At 30.3% G+C, this 26,569-nt stretch overlaps 1 protein-coding gene across 3 annotated transcripts in view; it reads right to left on the bottom strand.

Moving 5' to 3' along the window:
- The window catches only part of LOC114946736 (cytotoxic granule-associated RNA binding protein tiar-1-like), a 130,249-nt gene extending 104,825 nt beyond the window's left edge, over window positions 1–25,424 (bottom strand). The window contains exons 1-3 of one of the 3 annotated variants that reach the window (XM_085484979.1): window positions 25,262–25,424; window positions 23,771–23,867; window positions 5,633–5,975 (exon numbers count right to left, since the gene is read on the bottom strand). In XM_085484979.1, coding sequence (XP_085341105.1) covers window positions 5,886–5,975; window positions 23,771–23,867; window positions 25,262–25,290 — 216 coding nt within the window. In that variant the 5' untranslated portion in view covers window positions 25,291–25,424 and the 3' untranslated portion in view covers window positions 5,633–5,885. Of the gene's footprint in view, window positions 1–5,632; window positions 5,976–23,049; window positions 23,574–23,770; window positions 23,868–25,261 lie in introns of those variants that run through there. The other 2 variants (XM_085484978.1, XM_029323387.2) reach the window with 2 other exon arrangements.
- Window positions 25,425–26,569: the final 1,145 nt, after the last annotated feature.

The following is a 26,569-nucleotide window of genomic DNA, read 5'->3' as shown; positions in this document are numbered from 1 at the left end:
AATTTCGAGCGTGGGATATACCGAACACTTTGAACCGAGTCTTCGCACAGTAACGCACATAATCGCGTATAAAATGAGTAGACGTTATTAATCTACCTGGATCGCGTTAACTGTGAAGCTTACATCTCACATTGCGGAGCTCTTCAAAGATATGGAAATGGGATTTCGCAAAGTCATGGTAGAAAAGGACGGAGAGTGGAAAGTGGATTAATGAATAATTCTATCCCATTCATATGATCTGTTATAAAAATGGTTGCCACGTACTATATAAATCGTAACCGTGAAAATAATATCGTCGTGTGTAAATTCTTTATACAATTTACTTACTTCTGCGCATTTTTTCTTTAAATATAAATATTTCATAAATTGTGTTTTATAAACGCAGCATACAAAAGAAACAATAAGTTTAATTCAAATTACTTGGTTATATTATATCTATACTTAAACCTACATCTCCAATTTTTACATTTAGTATATTATATTTAATTTATATATAAATCTAATTGATTTGTATATTTGAAAAAAGAAATAAAGATTCATACACAATAATATTATATATATATATATATATATATATATATATATATATATATATAATACGCATATAAATAACATCTCTCATATAATATAATTATTCTTTTAATTTATAATAATTAAGTTTAGAATATAATATTATTTGGTGTAAAATTAAAACATTAACTTTTACATTATATGCAATAGAAGCCAATACGTTTCATACGTTTTCTAAGGAGTAAAAGACTACGTGACACAACATTAAGTTGAAGAGGCTGTCACAGTCCCGTGAAAGCGTCCTTGTCGCTTGAACTTCCGCAACGTCTGTTATGCATCACGTCTGGCCATTATTAGCTAAGTGAAACGGTGACGTATCGTTCATCAATGAACACTACATCACAATTCAGATATATCTTTAAGTATAGAAATACTTATTAAATATTAAAAAATATATTTCAATAAATTTTGCTGTTATTTGTCTCTCTCTTCATCCTCCCCCTCTCTCTCTCTCTCTCTCTCTTTCTGTTAGTTATGTAATCGTAATTTCATATATAAATGCAATACATATTTACAATAATTGCTAACATCTTGAAATAATAAATCTCTTATATCAGCTAAATTTAATTTAAGTTTTGGACATAATATTTCATATTTTATTTATATATTTATTCTTATTCCTTCTTTTCTACATATTTCTATATTTCTTCATTCTTAAAACAAACTTCCTCTCTTAAATGACATAGCTAGTTCAATATGGACTTTTTCTTCGTGGTAAAACAGCCTTGCCATTTATACGCGCAACATTCCGCGATAACGAAAATAGCGTCAATGATCCTGTAAAGTCCACAGAAAATACCTCCTAATCGAGCGTAACTATCGGCAAGAAAAATGATTGCATAAGTCTCTCTGTTATATAGAAACAAGCTCGATAATGAAAAATCTAAAAAGTCTGTGTAAAGAAGGGCGCGACTTCCGTCAAAAGTGGGCAGAAACGATGGAGCGCGATACGTCGGCGACTTGTCAAGTTGTCGGCCACTCGCCGAGTGGAAAAAGAAGCGCGATTGTCAGACCACGAAGGAGTGCGGTTGCACTTTCTAAAGCGAGCGAGCGCGCGTGATAGATCTCTGATCGGTAAATCGCCGAGTGATTACGAGGCGTGGAAGCCGTCGCGCGGCGAGTTCGAGGTACGCTGCGTGCAAGAGGCGATTCGTTCCAGTCGGTAGACGAAGGAGCCGGTAGTAGTAGTAGTAACAGTTCCCTTCTCCGGAAAATCCGGTCGCCCGACAATTGTGACCTCTCATCGCGGAAAGGAAATCCCGAGCGTGGAGGCAAGAACGAGAGGACGAGAGAGACAAAACGGGAGAAAGAGAGAGGACGGGTTGAGAATCCGAGGAGACTACTTGTTTCGATACCTTTATCTTCTCCAAGGTGCACTTGAGACCAACTGCGTTAATTATTCGGAGTATAAATTAGTCTCTGCCGCGTGGAGCGCTCCAAATTACAATATGTCGTTCCTACATCAAGGAACACATATTAGAGAGCGTTGCTTTCGAAAGAAATAGTAAAATAAAAATGCAAACTATTATTTTCTGTAATTTGTCTTACGATATTGTGTGACTTTGCGATGCAAGAAATTCATTAAAATAGAATTCAAAATATACAGGAAGAATTAACATTTGAACTATGAACGGCTCTAGATGTCATTCAAATTTTGCTTATTAAGTTAAGTTATGTAATTAATCGAGAGTATAATGATAGAATATTATGTAAATAAATGTAAATATAAATTAGCTAGCACGCGACTGTAATTGCATAACTTAGGTCAGAGAGGTTTAATCGCGGATTAATTTAAATTTTTACATTATACGGCAATAATATTTGACAGAAAATTTATAAAGATAATCATAGTTAATGTATAAATAATTATTTAGCAGATTCTATGCATCAGGCAAAGTTGATCTAATTAATCGTGATTAACAAATACATATGTAGGGGCAAATCATTGAAGAATCTACTTATCTGGTAATACGAGTACTCGTCACGAAAAGGAAATGCCGACGAATGAAGAGATAGGAAGGAGAAGATGGAAGAATGGGTAGTCACCTCGATAAGAGAGACCTTCAGGTTCGTTCTCCTAGTCACAAACTTGTTTGAATGCATTGCTTCCGAATGCAAATTGCAATTTGTCGCTGACGAGAAGAGAAACGGAAGTAACCTGGTGACGCAAAAGCGAAGAAGAACGTTTCTTTGGGCGGTTTATGGCGTTCATTAGAGTTCAAGATCGTAAAACTTAATTTTACATAATTACTAGTTGTTTGATCATGGTTGGCAATATTGATTGCAATTTATCCATTTTATAATATACAATGTTTTTGCATTAACAAAAATGAGACAAGTAATATTTTGTTTTATGATAAATTATATTTTTCTTTAAGTAGTTTTTTTACAATCTATTAATTTTATTTTATTTAAAAATAAATCTAAAATAAGTAAAAGTAAAAGTAAACTTAAAGTTTAGATATTATATTTAGTTATTATATTAATTGTTGAATTAATTATTATTATTGTGAAACTGTAAATGTATTTCAAATATTAATTGTAAATGACTGTTAACTAGAAAAGGCATAACAAAATTCAAGATAAAGCGAGAAAAAAGAGATAATTAAGCAACCATTTAAATAAGAAAAATCTTCACTGTTAACCGCAGGAGTTGCTTCCTACTTCCTTATTCTCAACGTTCTTGAATGCATTTATTCGATTACATACTTCGATATATCGACAATAAAGTGCGAAACGAAGCTATTTCATCTAGCGACAAGACTAATCTTTTATTTCTTCCCAACAAGTCAAAAAATATTATTAATTATATATTTACAATAATATATATATATATATATAATATATTTATATTATATTGTAAATAATTAATAATACAAGGAAACAATAATTAACATACATATATTAAAGTATGCATTATTTTTGTTCTTATATCTGTATGTTTTGTGAGATCTGACTTAAAATTTTTCATCCAAATATATATTCTAATCCAAAAATATATAATATCAAGAAATATATATTTTAATAATACTTTTATTTAAGCGAGATATGTATGTCATGTCGCTATACGTAAAATTATACGAATGCTGGAAACGAAATATACTATCGATCTATGTAACACGCCAAAAGAACGAATGTAACACGAATACTAGATACATCTATCGTAATTTCGATGACAATGTTGATGTGCCGCGTGAAAGCCAACGAACATAACTTATTAGCGCCTGACGCGTGTATGCACTCCTACACATTAGAATCGCGTAGTATATTAGAATAACTGGCGCATCTCCATGGAATTTGGTATCAGAGAAATTCTGTCGATCGATGACAGGAACGCGATGCGCGCTAGTCAAACTTTCGTTTCAACTAGTTCTCTACCCCTCGTTGAATCGGCAATATCTTCCTGAATTATACGACTGTGCATTGCTATGCATTCTGCGCGGCCGTTGATGCAACGCCAGTGCGAGAATGTACGAGAAGGCGCGTAGGGCGTATATTTCGCACACTGCGATTGAATCGTCTTGTTGACGCGAAATAATAAGACTAGCATTCTGACTTTTCCGTGAAATAGTAGAATGGATGTTATCGTGAAATACCAAATTAATATTGAAAAATATTAAAAGAGAATGATAAAACAACAGAAATTGTTAATGCTGGATAATTGTGATTTATAAATAGGTAATGTTAAATAATAAAACCTAAAAATAAAAGTAAATTATAAAATAGAATTAAAGTTAATGTTTAATTTATTAAGAATTGTGTCCGCAATATGTTTTGGAATTTTATTTTATAAAATACAGGCAGATATATAAGCGCAATTCTAGCGTAAATATTTCACTCAAAATAGTATGTGTCTGTTAATTTACTGAGTTATGGTCCCGCGAAACACTGTTTAACATTACAGAATGAAACAGAAAGATATATCAACCTGTTACACGACTTCACAACTTTGTCCATGAAATACGCTTAATTTTGTAATCCCTAAGGTAGGTAGAAGATGCTAGGAGAGATCACTAACCATCATTAATCCGAAGTTTACCTTAATTTATCTGAGTACACAAAGTTCATATTACATAAAATTTTGAAAATTACTTATTTTCTATACAACACAAATATATTTTTAATATCCTAAAAATGATATTTAAATTTAATTTAATTTATATTAAAAATGTATTTATGTTTGTACGAAAAGGAATGATTTTTATGTATATAAACTTTGTGTATTCAATTAAATTAAACCAATTTAATCAATTTTTCAAAAACTAAAATAATGAAACAGTAAATATGAGTATATAGCGTATTTTAATATACTTTTAAAATAATAGAATTAAAAATATTAACCATTTAAACAATGTAATCTAAAATATTTATATTATATTTTACAACATATTTTAATAAAATAAACAAATTTATATTTATTAATAAATTAATAAGAAACTATAATTTTAATATAATTGTAAGTTATACTCAAGAGAAAAAGAAAGAAACTTTAAAATAATTTAATTACTTTGTTAAAGTAGGTAGTGCTCGTATCTATCTGATGTTTTTAATATATTATTGAATAATGCACTAACAAAACTTTTTTTGTCTACTATTACGAAAAGTATATTTGGCTTCTACATTCTTTTATGACAATCTCAAATTAAATCGACACATTATTTTGTTTTACTGGCCTTGTGTATGGACCACTTTCTTTACTGGTGAAGGCCCAGTCACTCGAAGCGATATTTCTGACATATTCCTCGAGGCCTTTACTGGCCGACTTACACACATATACTGTCAAAATATCGATTTCTTTAAATTAAATTAAAATAATAGCACAATTGTATAACCCTCTTAATATTATAAAAAATATTTCTCTTATATTGTTTAATGTAAAATTTTATTATATATACTGAGTTTGAATATAAAGATCCTGTAAATTATTAAAATGTATACAAAAATCTATTATTCTAAACATATATATTAAATTATGAACAGTATCACGCATTATCTTTCAATTATCATTTAATAATACTATTTATTAATAATAATATTATTTAATAATAAATGTATACGCTATGCAAATCGATTCAAATGTGACGTAGGAACGTCACAGCCACGTAATGACAATGTAGAAGGCCAAGGTGTCGAGCTGTCTCACGTGGTCGAGAGCCTAACTGATCGTAACCGCGTAACCAGACAGTCTAGATTCCTATGCCCTTCCGATATTCGATGATATGAAGCGTGAAATCGAGTTTGCGTCGTTGCGACGATGAGATCAACGCATGACAAAGCACTTGGTTCAATGACCCACGAGTTTACGTAACAAGCTTTTATTTATACTTATTTATTATCGATATTTGTATCATAAATAAAAAAGTTGTTGCGAGCGATGCCTTCCTTTTTCCTACATACACCCACACCTATGTACAAAAAGATTCTCATACATATATAATACACAAATATAATTTATGTTTTAAGCATGCAGTTAAATCATTTTATTCTAATTTAATTATTTGAAAAAATATGTATTAAATAAATATGTATGAAATAAATCGGCTATTATAACGAAATAATAAGTATTAACGATGGGAAAGACGTTCTTATATGAATAAAAATGAAAGTTTTTACAAATAATTATTCGCATGATACGCAATCTATTGGACATGCTTTATCGCGCGCAGATAAGGATGTACGAGTGGTGTGTGACGATATTTCTTTAGAAAGTTATGATTGTCATAAATGGAGATACTCCAAGAGAAAAGCTAACTTTACGTAGGACGATAGTGTCGTGGAAGAGAAAATCAGTCGTATATGATCGGAACAATATTTTGTAATGTAATGATAGCTTTCAGCCTAGCAGAAGCAATTGTGTATCTACATATTGTATGTATATATAATATATATATATATATATATATATATATATATATATATATATATTCGTTTATTTCCTTTTATAGATTTTTGGGAAAAGGCTAACACGCACTTATCTTTACGAGTACACTCTTCAAAATAAATATAAGTAATTACACACTGTTATTCTTTTGAATTTTTATATCTACAATATATATTCTAACACATTTATCGACACTTCTTATAATTTCAAATATAAGAGGTATTTACAATTTTTTTTTATTATAAAGAGTATTTTATAATTATAAGAAGTATTTTAAATTTTACATTCTTTTAATTATGGATTTTGTATAATAAATAAATGTGTGTACTTGTACTATATAATATTCGTGTGATTGTCTTAACTTAATCAGATTTACCTTAATTGTAAACTAAAATATAGTCGTCATTAAAACAAATAGTTTTTAAAATGTTATTATTAAAACAAAATAAAAGTCACCAAGAAAAACGCTATCGCAACATTCTCAGAACAGTTCTATATCATAGGCTTTCAACAAAAGAATAAGCAACTTTGCTAATCAACGGTATATTATGAGAAAAAAAGTTAAATACCACAATTGGCAATGTTTCTCTAACGCTTTGCACGATATCTCCTTCTTTATTAGCTTATGCGTAAACCAAACTCATAAAAGAATACAAAGTCAGCTATTATCCTTTGACCACAAATCGCTTACTTTATGCCGGGAATTTTGCTTCGAAAAGCAGAAGACATCTCATGCAATCTAATGACTGGAGAAAGTATCTTACTCCACCCTAACCGATATCTCATACTTACAGAAGAGAATCTTATATTTATACATTCAACTTTGATGAATACAAAATTTCATAAATTTATATATTAAAAAAAAACAAAACAATTTTTATGAGATCTGATTATATGGAGGAAATATTAGAATAATATATAATAGAATACGAAAATATATTTATCGTAATATATAGAAATTTCTAATTGCTATTGAAATGTAGTACATGCTCGGAAACTAAAATGAGAATTAGATTGTACTACACTTTTGCCATCGTTTCGTGAATCAAGAGATAGAACCTCTACTAGTCCAGTCACGCGCAATCAGCACGCTACGCGCCAAAAATACGCCTGTAGCAAATTTGAAGTGATTATCGACGAAGTGAACTAATACGACTCGAAATAACAGAAACAAAAAATTATGCCAATTACTTTTTTCAAAAAATACATTTTAATCAAATTATAGAATGAATAGAGCAAATATAAATAACATATAGTGCTTCGTCAATAAAAATATTGTTTTTCTATTTTTCTAAGAATTGAGATATTACATTAGTACAGCATAGATATACACATATATAATATTATTAATACAGACTATAAAAAATATTAAAAATGTATTTTACATATTTTTCTTTTATAAAATTTACATATATATATAATAAAAATTTACTTAAAGAGATTATACTATTACACAGTTTAGATTAGGTTAAGAATGTTAAATAGTAAGTTTATAAATTTTAAAATGCAAATGGGAATATAGCTAAATAATGAGTAAAAGTTTATATTAATAGTTTATGTTAAATGGACCATCTAATAATGTATCTGACAATAGAGCAGTTAAATGCTATTATCTTGTACAGGAATCCAACGATAATTACAATTTCTCTATTCTAATGATAAATTGTAGTACATATTTTAATATACGAATTAATTAATACTTATTATCTACACTCTTCTAAAAACAAATTTATCTACATATCTACTCGTCGAGATATAATCGGTAAATAGAGTAAATGCAATTGTTCTCTAATTAATTATATATGTACGTTTTTCAGAGAATATTATCATCACTTTTACTTAATTATATGTTCAATGCATATTCTATTCTTTTATAAATATTGCTGTAGTAAAATTTTATAAAATAATAGTTTTATGAGATAATAAGATTACACAATAATTTTTCTAAACAGATATGATGTAAATTATCTGCTAAATAAACAAAAATATTATCTACATTTTATAATATAATATATGTGTTTATATTATAACATAATTTATAACATAGCTATATTTTAAAGCATGCATCATCAAATATTATATCCGAGTGATTCGTCGTATATCAACCGTAACTATCGATATAATCTAGATGAATACTGCAATTTGATCAATAAGCTGAGTAAATATATGTGATATGATGAGAATAATTTGAATTGCACGCCAGTCAATCGCAAACTCGCTTTTGAATCATAATTTATTGAATAATGCAAATCACTATTTTTTTTTAAATTATTATAATTGTTATATACATATTATAACAGATATAGAATATATGTATATATTAAATTAAAACACGTAGAAAATAATTTATAAATAAAAATATATTTTGCATACAAATTTAATATAAATTAGAAAGAAATTTGTCATATTACAATTGTGTGCATATTGCGTTAATAATATTTATTTGCAACACATGCAAAACAATAAAAGAAAAGAATGTTTATGTAAGTAATCAGCAATTGTATGCAACTCTGAATGTACTCGACTTTTCTTGCCCCCTTTCATACATCGAGGTCATACATGACTTTGTTTTGAGCGCAATGATATGTAAATTTCTTGGCTTTGCTTGTATGGGTGGATGAGACATGCCGCTGATTTCCTGGAGAAAATGAGCAATGAGTTAACTTTTCTATTATCGCACAGAAGATTAATCGATACGCTGCACTGCGGTTGTTAACGATCACGATGACAACAGCTGCATTAGCGATTAGTTATATAATAAATTGTCTGAAAAATTTAATTACAATAGAACGCTATTTCCTCACAAACTTGCAAAATAAAAGTTTATCGATGTTTTCTTTAATTTTTCAAAATTTCCAAGTTTTCGATTAATATCGCATACTTTATAATATAATATAATGAAATATGCGTTATCTTAATAAGATATGCATAAAGGTCAATCTGGAAATAGTATTAAATTCTCGATAAACGACACATTATTTTTTAAACGAATATTTCAACGAAAAGATTATAAAACTATGTCAAATTGCAGCGCACGTTTTATGTTATTTAATCAAATGAAACGGGTCACACGACACTAAACTTGGCTCTCGTTACTATATAAGAACAGTTTTCACACCTTGCATTTGCATTAGGTATAAAAAAGCAATTCGTGTCGTGCCATTTACTTTTGCTCCTTTGAGTATACAACTTTATTACAAGGAACACGTGCAAATCTTAAAATTCTCGGCGTCACACGAAATAAGATGTGAAAATGTTTCTGTAAAAACACAGCGCGCAATAAACTTAAAAACTAAGCTTATTGACACTTAAAAATCGCCGGTATCGCACAACATGAAAAAATAGAAAATACGCATATAAAAAACGCTTCAGGCGTATTTACGACAAAACTATATCTCGATATCGAATTCTACAAAAATTTTTACGATCAAATTTCAACTTTAGAAACATTTAAAAGTGAAAGGCGAATGCTTATTATTCATAGATATTCACACATATAAGAACGCGGTTACTTCCGATACTTAAATAAGAAAGATTTATATCTTTTACTTAACTGTTATTGAAATCAATTACCGCATTTTGTAAGATTATTATTAGCAATAAAAGAAGACTACAATTAAATATTTTTTATGAAAGTTTCTTTAGTGTCATTTGTTATTGTGAAAGTTAAGAAGTTTCTACTTAGTTCGATATCTTGTAATTTAAGAGATAATTTAATATTAATCAGTGATCATTATGAGTTGCACTTTTACATGCTTCGGTCTCACCATAATTAGCAATATTATTACCAGGAATCTAAACTTGAGGAGAATCGTATATCGAGACGAGGAAATATTCCTTTCTCAACGGAGAGATTGTCTCCGTTACGTATCCGCATAATTAACCTTAATTAGGATTCGCGCAATGATAATTTCTTCATTCTTTCTTAAAGAATATTAAAGTTCAAGGTTTTGACATAGACCGAATGCAAATGTCATTAGATATATGATGTGTGTCTCATTATTACATTATTATTATTATATTCATTTTTATGTATAGAGAAATTAAATTATAAATTCATATATTTACGAAAATTTATTTAAAAAGCACAAGAAGAAATGATAATTATATTTCCAATTATATAGTTTTATTTATTAAGCAAATACGCATTATTTAAATTCAGTATAGTGCTAATATTTAGCTCCAATTTATGCTCCTCACTGTATTTTTGTCGTCTCATACTTTTTCTCATAAATTTTTTCATATTTCCACGTAGCTTTTCCTTGATATTCGTTAGGTATGATCATCGTGTTACGTTGACCCTCGAAGGTATACACGTAACATGCGATGTCCCGCTTGGAATGATAAAAGAGCATGAGCGACGAGTCGATGTCCGAGGCGGCAACAACGAGGATGAGTTCTTCTCATTCGGGCCGCACATATTTCCCGGACCGTTTTCTCGTCGTAAAATGAAACTATTACTTTATCAGTTTCCTCCTCGCATCGCCGTGTCCGGTCTGGTCGACCAAGTTCCACGTTTCCTCATTTGTCTTTTCGTTTTCTTTACTCCTCTGTCCGTTTCGCGCGTCGACGACCCTTCTCGCGTGTCTTAACCGAAGTTCACGAGGTTGCCATGAGGATACTGTAGAAGGGAACAAGGCTGTATATACGAGAGGGATGTACAGCCGTTGGCTGCTGGGATACCAAAGATTCCTTCAGAGATTGCGGACGGAATTTCGCTGCAGTGACGGACGAACTCCTCTCCACGTCTTGTCTTATCTTACCTCTGTCGAGGTATTATAGCTTCGTCCCCTTATACCCCTCCTAAGGCAGAGAGGTATCCTACCCAGACAGATAAAATTCCAGGAAAAGCGAAAAGGGCCTCTTCTCCAACTCTCTTTTCCTCTGGAAACAGGAACCTCTACGGGAGCGAAACTACGTTGCCGTATCCCATATCCCGCGACGTCGGAAGGAGACTTTAAATCGAAAGATCCCCGTTTAGATGGATCCCTCCCATTCTCGAGGTGCTGGATCTCCCGTCATTCGAAATCGATTCGGCATGTCGGCAAACACTTTTCGCCGTCGAATCGTTCTACGTGTGACTGACGGCTAAAATCACTTTTTATGTATGTACGTCGCAGGCTAAAATAATCATCGATAAAACTACATACAATGTTTTCTTATCTTTACACATATATTTATTTACTTATGGATTGTATAATCAATTTAAAGGTGATATTTCAATAAAATATGTGTTATAAAGCATTGACCATTTTTTTTATCAACTAAGCTATACGAATCTAAAAAATTTTGTACAAGTCAAATGTGGAGAATTCTATGATTGTTTTTTGTTGCTCCGTAAATAACGCATTGCATAAATTTTATCCGATGATATTATATTATCTCTATCTATTAGAATTAAAAGCATTCAAACGTTTATCTCCAAAGAGTAAGCTAATAATTGAACTAATTACAACCGTGAAACAGTATATTCTTTATGTAGAAAGTTTGCTAAATGGCTTCGCAAACTTGGAAATTTATGCGTGCCTAGGATGTCAAAAGTAAGTAGAACGAGCAGTGAATGTTATAAGGTAAGGGATTACATTTTACTGAAGTAAAATTTGCGAACTTGCATAGAACTACGAATATGAGATACGTATATTCAAAACATGAAAATATATCAGAGCTGTGGCGATTATATCGTCACATGCTTCCCCAAAAATATTAGCAAGAGAAACACGTATACGAATACGGACACTCACGCATACGAAAAGGATAGAGAGACAAATAAACATAAATAGAAATAAATATAACAGACGAGACGAAAGACGAAAAACATCGTGACGTTAGAGACAAAGAAATTAAACATAGAGAAAGTTCGCGAAGCCTCTCGAGGCCGATCGAAGGGCGTTGTGAGGCGAACGGGAAGTAGAATATTTTTACATGCGAAAGGGGAGTTCGCTACCGAGAGTCGCCGCGTACAGTCACACTATATCCGCACGGTCTTTCTTTATATATTGCTGTATCGAATTTTAACGTGTGCATTTGAGAAATATATTAGTGATATCAGCAAATACTCTCTCTCACATCATTATTAAATTCCCGTCTCGTATCGTTCCTTCAAATTCATCGCGACGCGCGTAATATTAATTACCAAAGAGCAATACATGTATTGCAATAAATATATATTTTATTGATATTATCATCCTCCTTGTGTTAATTAACTTTACAATTATATTATAGAAATATAAAATTTATTGTACAAATTAGATATAATAATATTGTATAATAATATTTTTATTAATATCAACTAACTGACTACTGTAATAATTATTGCTATAATTATTAAAATACAAAAACGATTGATCGATCAAAAGTTGAAGATTATATCAAAAGACTCGAGGAAGTACATTAGTTTCTGGATCACGGCCGAAGTGTCAAGGTCAAATACCCTTCATCGATGAAACCTGTTTGGTACATGAAAAGAAAGTCGATAGCCCAAACCTGACTCCTGATTGTCGATGCTTGAACTTTCATCTCGGCCTCCTTTTCGAATATCCTCGATCTCCCGCTTCTATCTCGCTACGTTTTACATTTATCTTCGCCTGAAGATCGCTCGACAATTTATTGTCATGCCCATTCGCTCTCACCATTTCGCTTAAAATTCAAGTGATAAATAATTGGATACATATTACACCAATTTAATTAGCGTGCCTTATTAGAAATCAGAAAAACAAATCAAAGAGAAATGGGAATGATATTTATAGAGAGTATAAAAGTCCGCACTGAATAAAACAAACAGGAAATAATAAAAGATAATCAATATGAGGCATTTAGAAATTGAAATTTTAAAGAAATATATACTATAATTTATCAGAAAAAAGTTTATACAATTAATTACAATTAACATATTCGATTGAACATATTATAAGAGTATTATGTGAAATTTTAATTATTAATTAAATAATTATTCGGTAATATAAATTTTTATACGCGTTAACGAAAAGAAAACGTGTGAAATGATGTTGGAATACAAGAAATCTGTGTAGACAATTTTAGTAGACAAAATATCTATCACGATGAAAATTACTAAAAATTGGGGACATGTAATTAATTAATTCTAATCGCGTCACAGCATGCACAGCTTGCAAACGGCAAACCAAGTTATTGCGCTGCGATACGTGCTGGTGGAATCTGGCAATAAAATTTGCATTAATCGTTCTGAACCGGCGGAGAGCATAAAAACGAAAGCGTAGAAAAGTAGGATATGCAGTAATGTATGGGACGAGAATTAGAGAAAAGAGAAAAGAGATGTTGCGAAATATTATAATTTTTTGTAGTGATAATATTTCATACACATAGGTGTATGTCTGGTAATCTATCAAACAAATAATAACGAAAACAAAACGTTTTATAAAAATTACACTTTCGATATCAGTAATAAATCATCAGTAATAATTAACTATCAATAACACGAAACTCGAGAGAAACGTAGACTTTTCACAGAATCTTTTTATTATAAAATCAATTATTCTAATATTGCCGATCGCAAGAATGTAAAAAGAAGCATAGAAATTGTACAAAAAAGCGAAAGAGAAGGGTATCAAGGAATTGAAATGAGAGCGAACGTGGAACAAAAGTGGAGCAAGACACTTAGTTGGAGGGCAACGAGCACGAGTTAAAACACCACAAAGACGACGACTATCATTTATGAATTATTTGCCGTTCTGTGATTTACGACGCGAATCTTCGCTTACTGTATACGTAAATCTAGGTGGCGGCTGGTACAGGAAAGTCGAAACGACACGTATAAGAAGGGACTGAAAGCTGTATGAGGCGTAGAAACGCCTGGTGAGGAGAAAAATAGAAAGAACCCGAAGAAAAGATGCGAGCAATTGGCAACCACGAAAACCGTCACCCAGTGACTGCTCGTTACTCTGGCGCGTCTCCAAATTCACTCTTTCTCTCTCGACAAGCTTTTTCTATTTTACTTCTTAGTTTTCCATTCGCCTGATTTATTGTTATATTGCGCGTCGACTCGATTGTACAACAGTCACTATTATTCGTGACAATTGCAAAAGTCTGATTCTTTAAATAGAATAGAGCTCTTTAAATTTTTGTCCTAATCGCGGTAAATTCCACTCTTAACCGTATCAATTAATTTCGCGTTCTAATTAGACCTTTTAATTTTATTATTATTATATAGAAGAAATATTTTATCTATTAAAGATATCGGCCAATATTGTAAGCATAATATAGCAAATATAATTTGTATTATTCATAATTAAAAATATTGTTACTTTGCACATTTAAAAATAGGCAATATGTGATATTTTGCACTTATAAAATATCAAAAAAATGAAAAATTTTTTATTGAGAAAGACGCAATGTTTCGACCCCGAATTGGGTCCTCTTCAGGCTACAAATTGAATTATAAATCTCAGTTAAAAAAATGAAAATGACAGTAAAAATCGAATACGGAAAATTATACTTATAATAGTGTTAAAAAATACCTGTTACAAGTAAGTGGTAAAAGAAACGGACATTATGATCATTTAGTTTTTACTACTTACTTGTAACAGGTATTTTTTAACACTATTATATATATAATTTTCCGTATTCGATTTTTACTGTCATTTTAATTTTTTTAACTGAGATTTATAATTTAATTTGTAGCCTAAAGAGAACCCAATACGGGGTCGAAACGTTGCGTCTTTTTCAATAAAAGATTTTTCACCTTAGCCAGTGTTGGTCAATTAATTTCCTGGTAACCTTATAAAATATGTGTACCTGTTATTAAATTAAAGTAAAAATAAAATTTTGTATTTATTATGAAGCAGACAAACCATAATTCGACCAAATAATATAAATGTTATTAAATATATAATCAACATATTCTCTGTCTTATGAATTTACAAATATAATTGCAAATTAAAATATTATATAAATATAAACATTACAATATATAAACAAGAAATAATAAACTTTTATTAAAGAAAAATTGGCGCTAAATTGGCTGTAGAAGGCTATAGCTAAAAAAAAAGTTTGTGTTAAACATTTAATATACATTCTTTGCATATTTTACAGGTATTTGAGCAATTACCAGATGAATTAGTACAGTGCATCCGAGATGAAGCTTGTACATAGATTACGCGCAACACATCCATTATTAAGTCGCATGTTTGTCCGTAATGGTGGTTCGCAAACGACCGGGACAGTTCCAGGAGCGTGCATCATCCGCGGAAATAGTTGAAATTCTCCGGGTAGAGCCGCCGGAAGCGTGAAAGTATATATCGCGCACGTACAAAACGCGAACGAGTGTGAGAGTCTCCGGCTGCCGTATATCTTTGTAATAAACTCAGGCGACCCCCCTTTCCCCAGCTCATTCGGCCGCGCTCTACCCTTATGACCCGTCGACGTTAATTACCAGAATAATTGCCCAGGATGGAAATCCAAGCCTTACGCAGACGTGTTTTGTGGTGCTACTCGGACAGATCAGGCAGCACGTATGATCCCCTTAGCACGCTGATCTACTTGCATGTAATGAATAATTTAATTTTTCATTTTGCGGGTGAAAACATTTAGTCATTTTTTCTTGTATATATCAAGAAAATTTTAATTAAATACTAAGGTGATATGTTAATCAGACTACTCTATATATAAAAAAGATGAAACATTTCTATGACAAATGTATAAGAATTTGGAGTTTTGTAAAAAAAAATAACAGATAATTTAAATATATAAAATATGAATGCTTAATCACATAAATAATTTGCAATACAATAATGCTTATGTCTTAATCAGTTTAATTATTGACTTTATAATATGTATAATTATTATTATTGATTTAAAACTTCAATTTTCCGTAATAGAAATAACAAGAAAAAATCTCTCTTTTTTTCTCTCGAAAGTTTCCTGATCGTGTCTTTCATTCGTGATCGAGGTTTTACTGTCATTCGTGGAGAATTCAGACGATCGTCGCTCACAGAGCGAAACCGACAAGGAAGAGACTCGCCTCCTTGGAGGGTCGCCAAAACCGTGGCACCAGCTCTCAATTTACTAGTCAGTTTGACTTTCTACGTGCCTAAAGTATACATACCTCCGTTCCTTTTGACCGAGAAAAACGCGTATCCGTACTATCAACTACATTTATCTTACAGATCCGCACGTGCGAGTAGCGATAAAAATTCAAAAGATTTAAGTCTTCTTTGATTTAATAGTAGATAGAATAGCAAGTAAATTGTGAACTGTGATTTATAAAATTTTTTAAGAAACTTGTCGATTTTTAGGACTTCAAAAATATAGCTTGTCTTCAACCATTACAATATAATTACAATAATTTAAAATAATTTTTCTACAATAGTTTAAATAATTTTTTTACTTTAAAAAATTTTACGATATTATTTTATAGATTTAAGAAATCAAAAATTATATTTTTTGATCGTAACAATTATCTATTAATTATGCAAATAAATTTTAATAAATTCTGTAAAATCGCGGTTCTTGTCAATTTCTCAAATAATAATATGCGGTGCTCCTATGCCTCGGTTGATAAATATAGGATACATATTCTTAAATCAGAACCAACAATAAAGCGTAGACTATTTCCTCCTATTCTGCATTCTGCGATTACAGGGCAGGGCTATGCATGCATTTTCGCGAGTGGGTACATGTATGTGCATACTAGCTAGGAATAAGTATATCACGGTCCAACTTCTCTCTCTTCATTACGAGCTTACGTTTGCAACACGAAAGTGCAACGGCACCCCAGAACAGAACTTACTTACAGAATTGGAGACATACCCTCCCTCTTATACCCCGTCTGCTATATGGTTACCCACAGGGTAACATCCTGTACCGCGATTCTTCTCGCGCAAAAAGTGAAAGACGACCAGGGAGAAAAATGTATGCGGACGAAGAAAGAAACGTTAGGGAAAATGGAAGGAAGGAAAAAAGAAAAGGAGGAAAATAGGACCGAGAGTAGAAAAAAGGAGAGAGGAAGAATAAGCGAAAAGAGCGAGGCAGGAGGAGGGTGAAGGAATGTGCTCTCGCATAAAATTCTCGTTACCCCGCGTACTATGTATCGAGCAGCTCTTGAAGCGACACACTGATCCTCACTCCTTCTCATCTCCTTCTTAAATCCTCGCCCTTCCCTCTTTCCCCTTCAAACCCCGACATACCGCCGCTCGTCCTCGAAATTGCATTTCGCTCGACTGTCGCGGCTCGTTTGCTCGAATGCGCCGGAGCTACCTGGGAATAGGCTGCCTTTAACTTCAAGGTGCCGGAAGCGGCAGCAGCGAGGATGATGGAGAGGGCGCAGTTCTATTAATTTGAATTACGAGAACGGACTTTACATCACATATCGCACGACATTTGTTTAATTGCGATTTTTAGTCTATTAAAATACACGAGTTCGCGCGAACCTCTCGTACTTACGGAATATGTCAAACTTGTTGATTTTTAGGACTTCAAAAATATAGCTTGTCTTCAACCATTACAATATAATTACAATAATTTAAAATAATTTTTCTACAATAATTTAAATAATTTTTCTACTTTAAAAAATTTTACGAAAATATTTTATAGATTTAAGAAATAAAAAATTATATTTTTTGATCGTAACAATTATCTATTAATTATGCAAATAAATTTTAATAAATTATAAAAATCTGTAAAATCGCGGTTCTTGTCAATTTCTCAAAACATTAGACAAAATGAGAATATCGATATACACTTGTGATTATTAGATGGTTCGAATATGTAAACTTTCAAATAACGTCGGTGTCTGGGATTTCTTAATATTTTTTTCGAAATTTATTATAAATATATCGGGAAGAATATTTTGAAAGACTGTCTTGAAACACAATATCGACAGCTTTGATTTATTGCTAAAATAATTCGGCAAACTTTTGCTATTTTTACAATGCGCCATGACTCTAAATATGTTTGCAAACACTCACAGATGAGTTTCACACGGGACATGTATCACATAGAACAATATATTTTCCTGCGGCAAGAGGCAGACCATTTCATTGCCACATGGTATATAACTCTCTATATAAATCAAAAAGAAATTGATCGCGCTTGTACGTATGAATTATGAGTTATCACCTTTCATATTTTCTTGTTTCCTGATATCGGCACAATTTTATGAAAATAAAATATACCTTGCATTTTGTTATTCTTTAAAAGATAACTGAGACTATAGATAATTTCAGTAAGATCAAGATCTTAACATACACACATAATTGCAAACCAGAACAATTTCTAGTCAATCCTTGCAGCGATTTAGATAAAACTGGCTCTAGATTGCGTTACGTGCATACCTGATTATGCAAAATAAAGTTTTTTAAAATAAAAATTGCCACAAACTTTACAACTGTCGCGAAACTTTGATAAATGGGATTCCTAAAAGTTTCTAGCATTAATGTAAGTAAAATTTCCATATTACTAACATATTTATACGTATAAGGAAACTCACATACACGTTGCGTAACGATCAATTGTGCCGAAAGCAACCGCACTTTGCGTTTTTTGCTAACGTCGTGAAGAAAATAGTTTAAAAATATTCTCAGGATTCACTTCCTATGACGTTTTCCATGTTCTTTGAACCCAACTATACGTTATACGGAATGATAAAGAATCTTTTCTACGTCCTACGTAAACGCAAAAGGCACACAATGTCAATTTTAGCCGCAAATTTATCAAATTTGGTGACGCATTGCGTCGCTTCAAAAGCAACCCGGTTTTACATATATTTGCATTCGTATAATAATTTTTAATCTTAAATATAATTTTCATTATTTTATTTCTTAACACTTGATGTATGTATTTCTGATCATTTTTTAACATAATCTGATCTAATATCACTTCATTTTTGAGTACAATGAGTATGTCTCATAATTGTCAAAGATTATTTCTTCGCACATATTGTATGCATATTTGTATGAATGATGTTATACATTGTTATTACACATATGTATATACAGATATATACTAATCTAACATCACTATTGTATGTCCAAGTATATCTTTTATTTTAGCGGGATTTAATTAATGGAATAGCGAAATATACGGCATAAGCACAAGACAGAATTGCTTTAATTATATCACCTGGTACATCAGACAATGAAAGAATCCACCTGAATGTTCCGTCTACTTAAATTCAATTAAGAAATACTTAAACAAAGCACGTTCCAAATATCTTACTAAAACATTTAAAGAATATTCGCGTTTCTCTTAATTGAAAGGCATAATTAAAAACATAATGTGTTTAAAGAAAAATGTTGCTGATGAAGGCAATAATGAAAGGAATTTTGGTAAATCAAACGAAATTGAATCCAAAATCATGTTGTTTTTATATTTAATTTAAAAAATTGATTAATTTCTCTACAATTTATGTAAATAAATTGACTTGTACTTTCTTCGTGCAAGACAAATTTACAAATATTTACAACATTTACAAAAATAAGTTAATACATTGCAGAATGATAATAATGAACTTCAATTATTATTTTATTAAATATTACAAAATACAAATAGGCAAATCTGCCGAATGTATAAGCTTGCAGTATTCTCTCTTTTCCATGACAAAATATAATGCACAAAATCTTTCGTCTCACCATCATTTTCACGGAAAATGCGCGGCTCATAAATCCGTCCCGCAGCGTCCAAACCCCACCTGCAGGGAGTTTATAGGTAATAAACGCAAATACCAACCATGCTGCTTATGCGGAATACATAAAATATTGATATGCATTAACTACCCAAATGATACCGGGGACAATGGCATTGCTGTGATAACAATGATAATTTGATATATCCACAAAACGGAATAATAATTTTAATAACTCAAATAGAAAACCGAGCTTGTCTATATAAAACAGAGCTATATTCTTCATCGAACATTTTTTTCTACTATTAATCAGATTTTACATATGTATGTAAGCATATTAAATATGCAATACATATTATATACAACATTAATAAATGAAAAAATAAAAATATTTTATAATACTTATTCCATTAGTTTATTTAAAATAATTTGTATCGACTTTTGTTTGTTTAGTAGCTATTATAAATATAATGACTCTATTAATTAATACTTGTCAGCAAATATTTTAGGCAGATGTATATATTTTTAAATGTATTTTAGCCGATATCAAAAATATTAAGAAAATGTTGTGCTTTTGACAGATCATGACATTGCGCATAATATTCAGCATTAAATCAAACTGAAGTAAAAAATAAGAAAAATAAAAAAAACGTTTGTGCTAAATGTTCACATTATTTTGCAAAAAAAACCGCATTGAAACTGAACCAGCTAAAATGAAAGTGAACAATTCATTTAGCATTATTGGCAGTAGCAATTAGCATTATATTATATACAACTACAAGAGAAAAAGTGAAAGCTTACATTCTTCCTACTTTTCGTCACGTAAATCAGGAAGCAAAATTGTCTCGTGTTAATAGAAACTTCGTGGACTTTAACCGCTAAATATTTTTCCATTTGCAGACTCATTAAAACTTAATTAATTATTCTGAAGCAACATATTAAATTTTAGATATATCTATATATATTATATAATACAACTACAACAATATTATAATATATGCTCATCTATAATATGATTTCCTTAAAAAAATATCATTAAAATAATCTTTAAAATTATTAATAAGTTGGATGATGAGTTCTCTGAAACATTAATCCGTACTATAATTTATAGCACAATTATTTTTAATTATTTCTAATTATAGATATAATTAATTATAGATATAATTATAGGATATAATTAAAGAAAATATTGCAGATATAACAACATTTTCTACAAAAATACAATCAAATAATTATCCCACTCTATGCTTATTATAGAAAATGTGACAGTTAAGTAATTGCATCGATTTCGATTTAATAGAATTTGTTTCCTGCCATATATATTTTTTATTGTCCGAATATTATCCTCTTTGATTCTTTTACAATTTCGTATTTTATGTTGCAGTGATAATTTTATTCTATAGTAATAAAAATATATATAGTATATTAATAAAGCTAAAATAGAATCAATCTTATATATAATGCTATCATTCAACATTACTGTTATCATTATTAACAATTGCGATAATTAAGATTAGCTTTTAAATTATTTAAAGTTTTGATAATATTTTTCAGTAATATAAAAAAAATAACAACTATTTTAATTTTTTCAATATTTAATTGGCGAATATTCTTTCGGGGTTAGTAATATCAACAATTTGGTTTTACTGGCAATATTTATTTATCGAATTGAGGAAAGAGTACCCCGTAAAATTCATCTGTACTGTGATTGAATTTTTTTATTCGCCATCAATATTGGTATACGTACATACATATGTACATATAAAATTGTTGTTTTTCAATAATGTAAATATGATATAAGCACGAATAAATTGAAAAATTTATAAATATTATAAACAACATATGAAAAAATTTATTTAGTCAGAATTATTAATTATTTAAATATGAGATGTTTGATTTTCTAAATAATCTATGTAATGTAAATTTTATATTATATGTACATGCTTTTATATATGCAAAAAGCATGTAAGTTATAAAAATCGATAAAACAGTAGCTTACAGAATATTTTAAAAATGTTTAATGAGTGATGCTGCGAGAAAGAAATAAAATTATATTACTGTTGTAATTTATGTGCGAGCTTAAACTATACAGGCACCAATAATTTTTAAAACAAGTGCTTTTTTCTCTAATTAAAATACTAATTAGAATTTAACTGAAAATTGAAAAGTTATCAGAAAAGCAATACACATAAAAATAATTTAGTTTTTTAATTGCTGTTATCCATCCTCTGCTAACTGTTCCTTCGTCTTTAATCGCAAATATGCACGGGAAAAAAATGAGACTGACGTACCTTGCTAATATTACGTCCCAAGCCACATAATATCTTCCGTGATAGACAGCGCATATCGCTTATATACTTGCTGCTTAATGAAGGGAGGAAGAAAAAAGAGCGCTAGGAAACAAGGGAAGAACAGTGACGATGAGGAAAAAAAACTTTGTGTGACGTATACACGAAGGTGGATGATGAACAAGTGTTACGTCGCACGAAACCGCACCGTGCAACGAGCGTATATCTCGTGGTGCATGCAATCTACCAGTATAGAAGAAAAATAATATATAACAAGCCGAGAAAGGTGGAGTGAAATAAGTGAGAGGCTAAATCTTATGAGAATCAAGGAGAAAAGTGTATGAACCTCAGCGTTTGATGGTCTTGTCGTGGTCCGCACGTTTTACAATTACATTCGTGGGCGTTTGCCTCTTTGTCTGCACGTTGTTTTTGCGTGCAATCATGTAAGTGCGTACATGGCTATATAATGCAAAATGTTTGTCGTCCTTTTGAGTAAAGAAATCCACTAATTCCTGTTTGTGTGCATGTGTATATATAGTTGTATAGTTTTTTTTTAACGAATTGCGAGTTCTACTTTAATTCAGAAATTATATTAATTCTTAACTATACGCTTTGTCTTCATAATTAATTCTCGATAATTAATATTCTTTGACAAAAAATGCAAAAAATTAAAATTATAAGTATTTTATAATTATAAATATTATCCAGAGACAAAATATCTTAATTTATACATACTCATAAATAATGTTCAGTGGCAATAGAAATAAAAAATGTGTCAACAGATTCTTTATCTGTTATTTCATTTTTATATAATATGAATAATTTTCTTACTAAATATTTCTTCTATTTTTATCTTACTTTTAATTACTATAATTTTGTAATAAAATTAAAGTCAATATTATTGATCACTTTTAATTTAAAAAAAAATACACGTGGCGATGTATTAGATCGATATTATCTTAAACGATAGAAGGATCATATTACGTTCTGAGAGTTAAGTGACTATTAATGCAACTATGTTAAGTAAGACGTATGTTCACCTACTGCTCGCGATTATCGATATAACGACAGAAGTGCTTGCCTTAATGCGGGCTTCCGTGCAAACGATACGATCTTTGAGGGTGGAGTTCGCAGATCACGAAAGAGAAACTTGCTTGTCTCGATTCGCGTTCCGACCATGATAACGTATCATGTAAATGGCCACAATCGTCCGCGAAAGGTGTAACTTTGATGAGTCAAACTTGATATAGATAAAAAAAATAGTGCATTCGTCACTATTATATAAAGGCTAAAATATGTTATCATTGCTCGATGTCTCTCTATAGTCACCAAGTTTTTTGATATTACGTTTTCATATTCAATTGCATAATAATTTTAGAAAATGTTTTGACACACAAAGATTATTATAGTTGCGGAGAAGATGAAATAACGTCTTACCTCTCTGATGATCTTGCAATTATTGACGGTGCCGATGTGCGAGAATAGAGCAGATAATAAAGTCTCTGACACTGCACGATCCAAGTTGCCAACATATCTAAATTATAATCAAAGAAATAAAAGATCTATTGTTACATTTGTAAAAACAAAAAAATTTAAGTACATATATATACACACAAAGAATTAAGACTTTAAATGTATATATTATATTATTATTATATAACGATAATATTAATTTCTTTTCCTCAAATATAATTAAAACAAATTCTAAAAGCACGGGTTTTCAATACTTTTTATAATTAATAATGCAAACTGGATACAAACATATGATCTAATAATTTTAATGATACACAATATTTCTCCTGATTTGAAACTGTATAAACTTGTTTAAAAATTCTCTCTATTTTTGGAAACAATCGGGATTATTAACATAATACATGTAAAAAAAGTAACAAATATTAATTTGAAATTCGAATTCGCGATCGCCATGTTGATAGTAGTATAGTCACGAACCGGCGAGTTGCTCCAGAAAATATAGCGGGGGATGGATACGTGCCAGAAATCCATATGTCTGACGGCCGAATTAGAACGGAAATAGGCAAAAATCCAAATTTCCGAAATGTATACCGTACACGGCGTTACATACAGCACGATAAATTCTAAACTCGTATCCCGAGCTCGATTTCCGTAATAGAAGAACAATGAAAAGTGCTTCAGGAAACAATACGATAATACGGGCGGCTGTTACGTGAATGAGTAAGAATAGAGCAGTAGTAAATGTCATCGGAGTCGTGCATAAAGTTGCCATTAACTCGTTATACGTATCGTGGAATAAAACGCACCGCAATACGGACATACATAAACCAAGTTCGTATGACCGTAATAAATCCTTCATTTAATCACTGAAAGAGAAGCTTGATGCGCGGAAGAATATTAGGAGAAACATTAAATTAACTACATAGTATTTTAAGAGAGTTAGAAAGAATACTCGAACGGACATACCAGAATTCATCTTAAATTATGAGTATCGTATGAAATATCTATAAACACAAAAGTGAAATGTAAACATATATTTTTATAAAAAATAACAAAACATTAAAATAAATAATTACAATCGTTTCTATTTCAAAATCACCTAAGTTTTGATTAGTGTTTGTTTAAATGTCGTAAAGAAAAGAGTATTACTCATTTGCATATATTAATATGCACATTTACATATATTAAATTTTGTGACACACAGCTAATATTATTTCAAGTAATTTTTGAAAAGATTTATTACTATAATAATTTAAATAAATTTTTTTAAGAAAAAATATGCAAATGCAAATATATTAATAATGTAAGTTCATGAAAGATATATTACAATCGATGTATAAATAATTGACATGCCTTATATGCTTCTTATGTGCATATACATTGTGCATAAAAATAAATTGAATTGAAATATATTATTATAGACAATAAAATTATAAACAATGACACAATACTTACAAAGTTCTCGGCGTTATATCGTTTGACATATTGACGCTCAAAACTATTTTATGACGCGACACGAGCCGCTAAGCACAGCAGCTTTCCGCATACTTACACATTTCGAATCGTATAATTTTATTTAAATGCATCTTATGCACACAACTAGAAGAGTGCATAGAAGGTCTAAAGTATCCTAATAATGGAATTGCAAGCTCTCAGCGCGTGCGTGAATCTTGCACTCTGCCAAATAGTTTGCTAAAGTAAAGAATAGGCGGCAAATTTTAATTATAAATTATATTTTCTAAGTTAAAAAAATGTAAAAATTTAAAAAAACCTATATATATATACTTTTAATTCTAGACTCCAAAACTTGCAACATTTTGAATAAGAATTGTCAGTTTTATTTACATGCACGTATGTTAAATCACATTTATCATTTATATATAAAAATTTATCTTTTTTATATTAAAATTTTTTTATCGTAAAAAGAGAAAAAACATTTTAAAAAGTTTTTAAGGAATTCACTGTTTCACTGTTACACGACTTCTAATCATACGTTTAATTTATTGTTAATAGATATAATATAGTGTTTTAGTATATAATATAATATTTTAATAAAATTATATCAACAATATCTACTTTACCAATTTCTTCCGAAAAACGAAGATAAATATATCTTTCTTGTGAAATTTACGCTGCCATGGTCAGATGCTATAAATAATTCGTGAGTAGCTATCGTAAATGTCGTGGAGTTTTTCCGAAATGTAAATCACTCTTACTAAAGGGCTTGTTGTAAAATCGTATCCTTACCTCACTTTATATAACTGTCATTGAGCGTAAACGTCTGTCTTGCAATGTATGTATAAGTAGTATCTTTCCGCATGTTGAGAAGGGAAACATGACTACGTATCATGCACACAATGTAGTAAAGCATAACGAATGGTCAGACAGCCAGATTTGAATGGCATTGTGTATGAAAGTAATATGTGGAATAGTATATATTTTCTAAAAAGAAAAAATAGGTTATTCTAAATAGAACAAAATTTATATAATCTCTCTGATACCATATTTTAAATAAAGAAAGAATCGCTATTCTTAAAATAAAATAAATTTTACCGAAATTACTATTTATATAAGATCATACGTGTATACATTTTCTTATGTTAATGTTCCTAAATGTTATATACTTTACAAAAATATTTTAAGCAGTGAAGAGAAAAACTGCATTTCTATAAAATTTTTTATCATTTAAGTTTTCGAATATATTGTAAATGTACTTATTCAACATTCTTTTACGGTATAATTTGAATGCAAGGTAATTTATTC

This window comes from Nylanderia fulva, unplaced genomic scaffold (assembly GCF_048542155.1).
Source record: "Nylanderia fulva isolate GAGA-0341 unplaced genomic scaffold, ASM4854215v1 Scaffold33, whole genome shotgun sequence".
NCBI classification, from domain to species: domain Eukaryota; kingdom Metazoa; phylum Arthropoda; class Insecta; order Hymenoptera; family Formicidae; genus Nylanderia; species Nylanderia fulva.
The sequence above is the reverse complement of the archived record's forward strand: the minus strand, read 5'-3'. Positions and strand labels throughout refer to the sequence as shown.